Source organism: Saccoglossus kowalevskii, chromosome 1 (genome assembly GCF_978046115.1).
Source record: "Saccoglossus kowalevskii chromosome 1, keSacKowa6.1, whole genome shotgun sequence".
Classification (NCBI taxonomy): Eukaryota; Metazoa; Hemichordata; class Enteropneusta; family Harrimaniidae; genus Saccoglossus; species Saccoglossus kowalevskii.
The window spans coordinates 1,377,923-1,391,760 of NC_140641.1; the positions used below are offsets into that span (position 1 = coordinate 1,377,923).

At 33.1% G+C, this 13,838-nt stretch overlaps 1 protein-coding gene across 2 annotated transcripts in view; it reads left to right on the forward strand.

Annotated features, from left to right (window-relative positions):
- Window positions 1–13,838, forward strand: part of LOC102805680 (leucine-rich repeat and calponin homology domain-containing protein 2-like) — a 210,610-nt gene that overhangs the window by 119,189 nt on the left and 77,583 nt on the right. For both annotated transcript variants that reach the window (XM_085498287.1, XM_085498289.1), the window contains exon 6: window positions 5,515–5,642. In XM_085498287.1, coding sequence (XP_085354413.1) covers window positions 5,515–5,642 — 128 coding nt within the window. The remainder of the gene's footprint in view (window positions 1–5,514; window positions 5,643–13,838) is intronic.

Below are 13,838 nucleotides of genomic sequence, written 5' to 3' on the forward strand. Positions count from 1 at the left end.
GCCTCTTATTGTTACATTACGTAGGGTGTCTGATAGCATAGATATATTGGATGATAAGCTTCTTATTGTTACATTACCTAGGGTGTCTGATAGCATAGATATATTGGATGATAAGCCTCTTATTGTTACATTACCGAGGATTTCTGATAGCATAGATATATTGGATAATAAGCTTCTTATTGTTACATTACCAAGGGTGTTTGATAGCATAGATATATTGGATGATGTGATTCTTATTGTTACATTACCTAGGGTGTCTGGTTGCATAGATATATTGGATGATATGCTTCTTATTGTTACATTACCTAGGGTGTCTGATTGCATAGATATATTGAATAAGCCTCTTATTGTTACATTACCTAGGGTGTCTGATAGCATAGATATATTGGATGATAAGCTTCTTATTGTTACATTACCTAGGGTGTCTGATAGCATAGATATATTGGAGGATAAGCTTCTTATTGTTACATTACCTAGGGTGTCTGATAGCATAGATATATTGGATGATAAGCTTCTTATTGTTACATTACCTAGGGTGTCTGATAGCATAGATATATTGGATGATATGATTCTTATTGTTACATTACCTAGGGTGTCTGATCGCATAGATATATTGGATGATAAGCTTCTTATTGTTACATTACCAATGGTGTCTGATCGCATAGATATATTGGATGATAAGCTTCTTGTTGTTACATTACCTAGGGTGTCTGATAGCATAGATATATTGAATGATATGCCTCTTATTGTTACATTACCTAGGGTGTCTGATTGCATAGATATATTGGAGGATAGGCTTCTTATTGTTACATTGCCTAGGGTGTCTGATTGCATAGATATATTGGAGGATAAGCTTCTTATTGTTACATTACCAATGGTGTCTGATCGCATAGATATATTGGATGATAAGCCTCTTATTGTTACATTACCTAGGGTGTCTGATTGCATAGATATATTGAATAAGCCTCTTATTGTTACATTACCTAGGGTGTCTGATAGCATAGATATATTGGAGGATAAGCCTCTTATTGTTACATTACCTAGGGTGTCTGATAGCATAGATATATTGGATGATAAGCTTCTTATTGTTACATTACCTAGGGTGTCTGATAGCATAGATATATTGGAGGATCAGCTTCTTATTGTTACATTACCTAGGGTGTCTGATAGCATAGATATATTGGATGATAAGCTTCTTATTGTTACATTACCTAGGGTGTCCGCATAGATATATTGGATGATATGCTTCTTATTGTTACATTACCTAGAGTGTCTGCATAGATATATTGGATGATATGCTTCTTATTGTTACATTACCTAGGGTGTCTGCATAGATATATTGGATGATATGCTTCTTATTGTTACATTACCTAGGGTGTCTGATAGCATAGATATATTGGAGGATTAGCTTCTTATTGTTACATTACCTAGGGTGTCTGATAGTATAGATATATTGGATGACAAGCTTCTTATTGTTACATTACCAAGGGTGTCTGATAGCATAGATATATTGGATGATAAGCTTCTTATTGTTACATTACCTGGGGTGTCTGATAGCATAGATATATTGGATGATATGATTCTTTTTGTTACATTACCTAAGGTGTCTGATAGCATAGATATATTGAATAAGCCTCTTATTGTTACATTACCTAGGGTGTCTTATAGCATAGATATATTGGATGATATGATTCTTTTTGTTACATTACTTAGGGTGTCTTATAGCATAGATATATTAAATAAGCCTCTTATTGTTACATTACCCAGGGTGTCTGATAGCATAGATATATTGGATGATATGATTCTTATTGTTACATTACCTAAGGTGTCTGATAGCATAGATATATTGAATAAGCCTCTTATTGTTACATTACCTAGGGTGTCTTATAGCATAGATATATTGGATGATAAGATTCTTTTTGTTACATTACCTAGGGTGTCTTATAGCATAGATATACTGGATGATATGATTCTTATTGTTACATTACCTAGGGTGTCTGATTGCATAGATATATTGAATAAGCCTCTTATTGTTACATTACCTAGGGTGTCTGATAGCATAGATATATTGGATGATAAGCTTCTTATTGTTACATTACCTAGGGTGTCTGATAGCATAGATATATTGGAGGATAAGCTTCTTATTGTTACATTACCTAGGGTGTCTGATAGCATAGATATATTGGATGATAAGCCTCTTATAGCATAGATATATTGGATGATAGGCCTCTTATTGTTACATTATCTAGGGTGTCTGATTGCATAGATATATTGGATGATAAGCCTCTTATTGTTACATTACGTAGGGTGTCTGATAGCATAGATATATTGGATGATAAGCTTCTTATTGTTACATTACCTAGGGTGTCTGATAGCATAGATATATTGGATGATAAGCCTCTTATTGTTACATTACCGAGGATTTCTGATAGCATAGATATATTGGATAATATGCTTCTTATTGTTACATTACCAAGGGTGTTTGATAGCATAGATATATTGGATGATATGATTCTTATTGTTACATTACCTAGGGTGTCTGATCGCATAGATATATTGGATGATAAGCTTCTTATTGTTACATTACCAATGTTGTCTGATCGCATAGATATATTGGATGATAAGCTTCTTATTGTTACATTACCTAGGGTGTCTGATAGCATAGATATATTGAATGATATGCTTCTTATTGTTACATTACCTAGGGTGTCTGATTGCATAGATATATTGAAGGATAGGCTTCTTATTGTTACATTACCTAGGGTGTCTGATTGCATAGATATATTGGAGGATAAGCTTCTTATTGTTACATTACCAATGGTGTCTGATCGCATAGATATATTGGATGATAAGCCTCTTATTGTTACATTACCTAGGGTGTCTGATTGCATAGATATATTGAATAAGCCTCTTATTGTTACATTACCTAGGGTGTCTGATAGCATAGATATAATGGATGATAAGCTTCTTATTGTTACATTACCTAGGGTGTCTGATAGCATAGATATATTGGAGGATAAGCCTCTTATTGTTACATTACCTAGGGTGTCTGATAGCATAGATATATTGAATGATAAGCTTCTTATTGTTACATTACCTAGGGTGTCTGATTGCATAGATATATTGGATGATATGCTTCTTATTGTTACATTACCTTGGGTGTCTGATAGCATAGATATATTGGATGATATGATTCTTATTGTTACATTATCTAGGGTGTCTGATTGCATAGATATATTGGATGATAAGCCTCTTATTGTTACATTACCTAGGGTGTCTGATTGCATAGATATATTGGATGATATGCTTCTCATTGTTACATTACCTAGGGTGTCTGATAGCATAGATATATTGGAGGATCAGCTTCTTATTGTTACATTACCTAGGGTGTCTGATAGCATAGATATATTGGAGGATCAGCTTCTTATTGTTACATTACCTAGCGTGTCTGCATAGATATATTGGATGATATGATTCTTATTGTTACATTATCTAGGGTGTCTGATTGCATAGATATATTGGATAAGCCTCTTATTGTTACATTACCAAGGGTGTCTGATTGCATAGATATATTGGATGATATGATTCTTTTTGTTACATTACCTAGGGTGTCTGATAGCATAGATATATTGGATGATATGATTCTTATTGTTACATTACCTAGGGTGTCTGATAGCATAGATATATTGGATGATATGATTCTTATTGTTACATTACCTAGGGTGTCTGATTGCATAGATATATTGAATAAGCCTCTTATTGTTACATTACCTAGGGTGTCTGATAGCATAGATATATTGGATGATAAGCTTCTTATTGTTACATTACCTAGGGTGTCTGATAGCATAGATATATTGGATGATATGATTCTTATTGTTACATTACCTAGGGTGTCTGATTGCATAGATATATTGAATAAGCCTCTTATTGTTACATTACCTAGGGTGTCTGATAGCATAGATATATTGGATGATAAGCTTCTTATTGTTACATTACGTAGGGTGTCTGATAGCATAGATATATTGGAGGATAAGCTTCTTATTGTTACATTACCTAGGGTGTCTGATAGCATAGATATATTGAATAAGCCTCTTATTGTTAAATTACCTAGGGTGTCTGATAGCATAGATATATTGGATGATAAGCCTCTTATTGTTACATTACCGAGGATTTCTGATAGCATAGATATATTGGATAATAAGCTTCTTATTGTTACATTACCAAGGGTGTCTGATTGCATAGATATATTGGATGATATGCTTCTTATGGTTACATTACCTAGGGTGTCTGATAGCTTAGATATTTTGGATGATAAGCTTCTTATTGTTACATTACCTAGGGTGTCTGATAGCATAGATATATTGGATAATATGCTTCTTATTGTTACATTACCTAGGGTGTCTGATAGCATAGATATATTGGATGATAAGCTTCTTATTGTTACATTACCTAGGGTGTCTGATAGCATAGATATATTGGCTGATAAGCTTCTTATTGTTACATTACCTAGGGTGTCTGATTGCATAGATATATTGGATGATAAGCTTCTTATTGTTACATTACCTAGGGTGTCTGATAGCATGGATATATTGAATCATAAGCTTCTTATTGTTACATTACCTAGGGTGTCTGATACATATATAAATTGAATCATAAGCTTCTTATTGTTACATTACCTAGGGTGTCTGATACATATATAAATTGAATCATAAGCTTCTTATTGTTACATTACCTAGGGTGTCTGATAGCATAGATATATTGGATGATAAGCTTCTTATTGTTTCATTACCTAAGGTGTCTGATAGCATAGATATATTGAATGATAAGCTTCTTATTGTTACATTACCTAGGGTGTCTGATAGCATAGATATATTGGATGATATGATTCTTATTGTTACATTACCTAGGCTGTCTGATAGCATAGATATATTGGATGATAAGCTTCTTATTGTTTCATTACCTAAGGTGTCTGATAGCATTGATATATTGAATGATAAGCTTCTTATTGTTACATTACCTAGGGTGTCTCATAGCATAGATATATTGGATGATATGATTCTTATTGTTACATTACCTAGGCTGTCTGATAGCATAGATATATTGGATCATAAGCTTCTTATTGTTACATTACCTAGGGTGTCTGATAGTTTAGATATATTGGATGATATGATTCTTATTGTTACATTACCTAGGGTGTCTGATAGCATAGATATATTGAATCATAAGCTTCTTATTGTTACATTACCTAGGGTGTCTGATACATATATATATATTGAATCATAAGCTTCTTATTTTTACATTACCTAGGGTGTCTGATAGCATAGATATATTGAATCATTAGCTTCTTATTGTTACATTACCTAGGGTGTCTGATAGCATAGATATATTGGATGATAAGCTTCTTATTGTTACATTACCTAGGGTGTCTGATAGCATAGATATATTGGATGATAAGCTTCTTATTGTTACATTACCTAGGGTGTCTGATAGCATAGATATCCTGTCATTTTCTAGGTATGTCGGCGTGGCAGAGCCCATATATTCAAGTACCTTAGCCAGCAAGCTGTTAAAGATGACAGAAAACGTGGTGTTCTTGAACAACAAGATATTAAAATTAGGTATCGCAGGTCATTACAAAATAGGTATGTATTATTCTACACTTCCAGTTAGACTTGCATACAGTCTCTTGTTTGTTTTTTTGCTGTTATTTTAATAAAATAAGTATTATGGGAGTGTATAAATGGTGAAACCTGCTTTACTGCGATACCTTGGTTATCGCAAAACAAACAAGAGACTTGACTTTGACTGATTTTATTGAAAGTAATTACATTTGCACGTACAATTGTTTTCCACTTTGATGACAGCTATATGTTGTTATTCTAAGAAAATCTCAAAGCGTATTATACTTAAAATAGTGGGTAAAATTAATGTGATGGCTAAATTTGCATATATTTTAATATTTTAATTAATAAATCGCAGTATGAAATAATTTTGGAACATCTTTAGATGCTTACCATTCATCTAAATTAGCTCTAAGTGACATTGCTCTTTTGATTTAAAATCTGATAGAAAAACAATCAATTAATGGTTAATTTTTCTGGCAATATTATGCCTAGACTTTAGAAAAATAGTATGCCTAGCCTTTAGAAAAATAGTATGCCTAGACTTTAGAAAAATAGTATGCCTAGACTTTAGGAAAATAGCATGCCTAGACTTTAGAAAAATAGCATGCCTAGACTTTAGAAAAATAGTATGCCTAGATTTTTAGAAAAATAGTATGCCTAGATTTTTAGAAAAATAGTATGCCTAGATTTTTAGAAAAATAGTATGCCTAGCCTTTAGAAAAATAGTATGCCTAGACTTTAGAAAAATAGTATGCCTAGACTTTAGAAAATAGTATGCCTAGACTTTAGAAAAATAGTATGCCTAGATTTTTAGAAAAATAGTATTCCTAGACTTTAGAAAAATAGTATGCCTAGATTTTTAGAAAAATAGTATGCCTAGACTTTAGAAAAATAGTATGCCTAGATTTTTAGAAAAATAGTATGCCTAGACTTTAGAAAAATAATATGCCTAGACTTTAGAAAAATAGTATGCCTAGACTTTAGAAAAATAGTATGCCTAGATTTTTAGAAAAATAGTATGCCTTGATTTTTAGAAAAATAGTATGCCTAGCCTTTAGAAAAATAGTATGCCTAGACTTTAGAAAAATAGTATGCCTAGATTTTTAGAAAAATAGTATGCCTAGATTTTTAGAAAAATAGTATGCCTAGCCTTTAGAAAAATAGTATGCCTAGACTTTAGAAAAATAGTATGCCTAGACTTTAGAAAAATAGTATGCCTAGACATACTAAATCTTGTATACCAGTAGTAGTGATATTAACTTATTATTGCTTAGCCATACTAATGCAAACAGCTTTTTATTCAGAGCGTCTTGGTTCATGGCTCAGACTGGCTCAACAAACTTGAACAATGAAATGTCTCCGTCCATGCCACACCTGCTGCATGAAACAGCATCACCAACAACAGAAACTCCATCATTATTGCCAAATAGATATTCCATAGTGTTAACGCCTTCCACACAAACAGTGCATTATACAAAGGGGTTGATGTCTCCAACCACACCACCTAGGTATGACACTGCCTAACAATAGTTGTTATTTGTGGTATATTGTTGGTGGATAGTGTTATCATTTCAATATTAAATTTCTTTAAATTAGTGTGTTGTTTTTTTGTTGCATGTTTGTAATGGATAACAGTGTCTCAGTGATTTTAGGGAGTTGCCGTGGTTGCATGATTTGTGACTTATTTTTCCAACCAGAAATCACCAATAAACATCTTTGTCATCTGATCTACAAACTAGAAATTATGTGTTTGAGATTCTGCATTAATGCTATACATCTACATACACCTGGCCACTTTCAGAAAAAGATATTTTCAACACTGACAGAAACAAAGGCTGATGATGAAGTCAGCTAAAGTATGCCAGAACTCAGACTAGTAATACAACAGACTCGCAACACGGCGTTTTCTTTTGAAGTAGTGCGTGCCACGTTTGTTAAGGTTATCAGTTCTTATCGTACCGAGTAAACGTTGCTGAGCAACAAGATTTTCATTAGATCTCACAAAATAACGCAAGATCTATTCATATTACAATCAACTATCGCGATGCATCGTGAGACATAAAGACATGAAGTGGCATAGACGACAGTAGTTGTCAGTGAACTTCGAAAATGGCATTTACGGAAAAATTTGGCGAATCTGAGGACGATAATTACAAGTGGGAAGCTATTTATGAGAACATTTTGACGAAGATAATGACAATTTCTCTGAAGAACGTGTTTTTCATTTCCTGAAACTAAGAATAAAAAGAAATATACTGGGCTATTTTTATACAAAACTATGATGGAAGTCAAACAAAATCAGTGAAACTCGAAATAGCAACAATACTGACACACAATAGAAAATTGAAACAGTCACTGAACAACACGTAGATCGCATACTATGAAGTAGAACATAGAACGCGACAAAAATAACACACCTCTAGTTTTTATCGTTACCGGATCACGCTGATACACTGAGAGATATCATGTACATGACACTAGCTATCTCATGTTTCGGCATCCCGGAACACGAAAACAAAACGGGTAACACACAAAGAAGTATGATTGTTCAAAACGCAGCGATATGCTCTCTCCGAAAAAATATTGGAAACCTTCCACAAAATCAGCAACAGCGAGAAATATCGTTTCAAAGTTGCTCATTATATATTTAAAAACTATTTGAGGTAAACACTAAGACATTCAGTTACTTGTAACTCCCCTGATTCTTGGTCGATTCTTAAAATTCTTACACAGCTGCAAAGATCAAAATGTCCAGAACGCATCTCCCGTTTTTTAAAAAATATCCAGATCCGTTTTACGAAGAAATACGCAATTTCCGAAGAAGCACGAAGTGTGCAGAATATCCGTTTTCGGTAAACTTCAACGGTGTCTTTGCCAATGCTACAGAGCGTGGCACACATGGCATATACAATTAAGCCGATAGACGTTGCGAGTCTGTTGTATTACTAGTCTGAGACCAGAAGCATTGAATATATATTCTGAAAGGTGACTTGAATGAAAGTCATAGGAATTAAACAAATAAAAACAAAAGCTGGAAGGATGAGGTAAAATAGTGAAAAGATTGATTCCGACTTTAAAAAAATCTCCTTTGTATTCAGAATATTTAAAAAAAAAAATGTTCAAATCCTAGATGAGACACTGAGGTATCCGCATGCTTCTTGCTAGTATATTTTATGGGCTGTAACCATAGACCCTCCAGACCCTCTACTGGAGGGTCTATGCTGTAACACTCTATTTCCATGCTCATTATTTCCATACACAAGTTTTTGCAGTTTTTTTTTTTATTTTTTTAAATCAGCAAATGTACATTACCATTCATTCATGATTTGCATGTCCCCTTCTATCTCATAGTGAAATATGATTCTGTATTTCAATAGTTAATTAAGGGAAGTAATATATTACATTTTAAATGTTTCCCATACAAATGTTACACTGTTTATGTCCATTGACCGACAACTGCATATATTCTATGTTATTCATTGTTATCCCTGTGTACCTTGAATAATGAACCAATAAAACAACAATGTGACATTTAGCCTCGTGAATTGGGCCCTCTGCAGTGCTCCAAACTCAACACACACTTGTCAGAATGATGTAGTTTTTTACCCCCCCCCCCCACAGTTTTTGTTGGTACCAATCAAATTGCAGGAACTTCAGATAGTGACAGATAGTTTTGGTGCTTGTGGACAGTAAAAATGGCATGTTTTTCAAGACAGTGACTCTTGCTACAGTCGCATGCTGTTCACATCTGTAAACACAAGTTTTACTTGCTTATAATTTCATGATTGATGGTGTTACCATGACGACCAAAATGAATATTCATTGAACTCATTGCAAGAAGGCATGAACTTTGCGAATTCGCCGTATTGATCTTGCCGACGAGACATACACTATTCTGTCAGGTGTTAGTGGGGTTTGATACCGTTCAGCTGACAAGGGTGCCACTCACGTCTACATGTGGCAGTTTGTAGAAAATTACCACCACCCTACATCTTACTCACATCCATAAGTCATTGCATTAATCACTAGTACATCTTACTCACATTCATAAGTCATTGCATTAATCACTAGTACATCTTACTCACATTCATATGTCATTGCATTAATCACTAGTACATCTTACTCACATTCATAAGTCATTGCATTAATCACTAGTACATCTTACTCACATTCATAAGTCATTGCATTAATCACTAGTACATCTTACTCGCATTCATATGTCATTGCATTAATCACTAGTACATCTTACTCACATTCATAAGTCATTGCATTATCACTAGTACATCTTACTCACATTCATAAGTCATTGCATTAATCACCAGTACATATTACTCACATTCATAAGTCATTGCATTATCACTCATACATCTTACTCGCATTCATATGTCATTGCATTAATCACTAGTACATCTTACCTTCATAAGTCTTTGCATTAATCACTAGTACATCTTACTCACATTCATAAGTCATTGCATTAATCACTAGTACATCTTACTCGCATTCATATGTCATTGCATTAATCACTAGTACATCTTACTCACATTCATAAGTCATTGCATTATCACTAGTACATCTTACTCACATTCATAAGTCATTGCATTAATCACTAGTACATCTTACTCACATTCATATGTCATTGCATTAATCACTAGTACATCTTACTCACATTCATAAGTCATTGCATTATCACGAGTACATCTTACTCACATTCATAAGTCATTGCATTAATCACTAGTACATCTTACATTCATAAGTCATTGCATTATCACTAGTACATCTTACTCACATTCATAAGTCATTGCATTATCACTAGTACATTTTACTCACATTCATAAGTCATTGCATTAATCACTAGTACATCTTACTCACATTCATAAGTCATTGTATTAATCACTAGTGCATCTTACTCACATTCATAAGTCATTGCATTATCACTAGTACATCTTACTCACGTCCATAAGTCATTGCATTATCACTAGTACATCTTACTCACATTCATAAGTCATTGCATTATCACTAGTACATCTTACATTCATAAGTCATTGTATTAATCACTTGTACATCTTACTCACATTCATAAGTCATTGCATTAATCACTAGTACATCTTACATTCATAAGTCATTGTATTAATCACTTGTACATCTTACTCACATTCATAAGTCATTGCATTAATCACTAGTACATCTTACTCGCATTCATAAGTCATTGCATTATCACTAGTACATCTTACTCACATTCATAAGTCATTGCATTAATCACTAGTACATCTTACTCGCATTCATAAGTCATTGCATTAATCACTAGTGCATCTTACTCACATTCATAAGTCATTGCATTATCACTAGTACATCTTACTCACATTCATAAGTCATTGCATTAATCACTAGTACATCTTACCTTCATAAGTCTTTGCATTAATCACTAGTACATCTTACTCACATTCATAAGTCATTGCATTAATCACTAGTACATCTTACTCACATTCATAAGTCATTGCATTAATCACTAGTATATCTTACCTTCATAAGTCTTTGCATTAATCACTAGTACATCTTACTCACATTCATAAGTCATTGCATTAATCACTAGTACATCTTACTTACATTCATAAGTCATTGCATTAATCACTAGTACATCTTACTCGCATTCATATGTCATTGCATTAATCACTAGTACATCTTACTCACATTCATAAGTCATTGCATTATCACTAGTACATCTTACTCACATTCATAAGTCATTGCATTAATCACTAGTACATCTTACTCACATTCATATGTCATTGCATTAATCACTAGTACATCTTACATTCATAAGTCATTGCATTATCACGAGTACATCTTGCTCACATTCATAAGTCATTGCATTAATCACTAGTACATCTTACTCACATTCATAAGTCATTGCATTATCACTAGTACATCTTACTCATATTCATAAGTCATTGCATTATCACTAGTACATTTTACTCACATTCATAAGTCATTGCATTAATCACTAGTACATCTTACTCACATTCATAAGTCATTGTATTAATCACTAGTGCATCTTACTCACATTCATAAGTCATTGCATTATCACTAGTACATCTCACTCACGTCCATAAGTCATTGCATTATCACTAGTACATCTTACTCACATTCATAAGTCATTGCATTATCACTAGTACATCTTACTCACATCCATAAGTCATTTCATTATCACTAGTACATCTTACTCACATTCATAAGTCATTGCATTAATCACTAGTACATCTTACTTACATTCATAAGTCATTGCATTAATCACTAGTACATCTTACTCACATTCATAAGTCATCGCATTAATCACTAGTACATCTTACTCACATTCATAAGTCATTGCATTAATCACTAGTACATCTTACATTCATAAGTCATTGTATTAATCACTTGTACATCTTACTCACATTCATAAGTCATTGCATTAATCACTAGTACATCTTACTCACATTCATAAGTCATTGCATTATCACTAGTACATCTTACTCACATTCATAAGTCATTGCATTATCACTAGTACTGTACAATCTGTATTAGAAACCGCGGCTTCTATTAAAATGGTACAATACAACAGAGGGGCTGCGCCTTCTATTAGAGCATCTACACATATGAGAAATGATGAATTTTTGGTTCTAAACTGTTCAAAAAGAATGGGTGCGACTTATATTAGGGATGCGGCTTCTAATACAGATTTTACGGTACATCTTACTCACATTCATAAGTCATTGCATTAATCACTAGTACATCTTACATTCATAAGTCATTGTATTAATCACTTGTACATCTTACTCACATTCATAAGTCATTGCATTAATCACTAGTACATCTTACTCACATTCATAAGTCATTGCATTAATCACTAGTACATCTTACCTTCATAAGTCTTTGCATTAATCACTAGTACATCTTACTCACATTCATAAGTCATTGCATTAATCACTAGTACATCTTACTCACATTCATAAGTCTTTGCATTAATCACTAGTACATCTTACTCACATTCATAAGTCATTGCATTAATCACTAGTACATCTTACTCGCATTCATATGTCATTGCATTAATCACTAGTACATCTTACTCGCATTCATAAGTCATTGCATCAATCACTAGTACATCTTACTCACATTCATATGTCATTGCATTAATCACTAGTACATCTTACTCACATTCATATGTCATTGTATTAATCACTAGTACATCTTACTCACATTCATAAGTCATTGTATTAATCACTAGTACATCTTACTCACATTCATAAGTCATTGCATTAATCACTAGTACATCTTACTCACATTCATAAGTCATTGCATTAATCACTAGTACATCTTACTCACATTCATAAGTCATTGCATTATCACTAGTACATCTTACTCACATTCATAAGTCATTGCATTATCACTAGTACATCTTACTCACATTCATATGTCATTGCATTATCACTAGTACATCTTACTCACATTCATAAGTCATTGTATTAATCACTAGTACATCATACTCGCATTCATATGTCATTGCATTAATCACTAGTACATCTTACTCGCATTCATATGTCATTGCATTAATCACTAGTGCATCTTACTCGCATTCATAAGTCATTGCATTATCACTAGTGCATCTTACTCGCATTCATAAGTCATTGCATTAATCACTAGTACATCTTACTCGCATTCATAAGTCATTGCATTATCACTAGTACATCTTACTCGCATTCATAAGTCATTGCATTATCACTAGTACATCTTACTCGCATTCATATGTCATTGCATTAATCACTAGTACATCTTACTCACATTCATATGTCATTGCATTAATCACTAGTACATCTTACTCACATTCATATGTCATTGCATTAATCACTAGTACATCTTACTCACATTCATATGTCATTGCATTAATCACTAGTGCATCTTACTCGCATTCATAAGTCATTGCATTAATCACTAGAACATCTTACTCACATTCATATGTCATTGCATTATTCACTAGTGCATCTTACTCGCATTCATAAGTCATTGCATTATCACTAGTACATCTTACTCACATTCATAAGTCATTGCATTAATCACTAGTACATCTTACTCACATTCATAAGTCATTGCATTAATCACTAGTACATCTTACTCACATTCATAAGTCATTGCATTATCACTAGTACATCTTACTCGCATTCATAAGTCATTGCATTATCACTA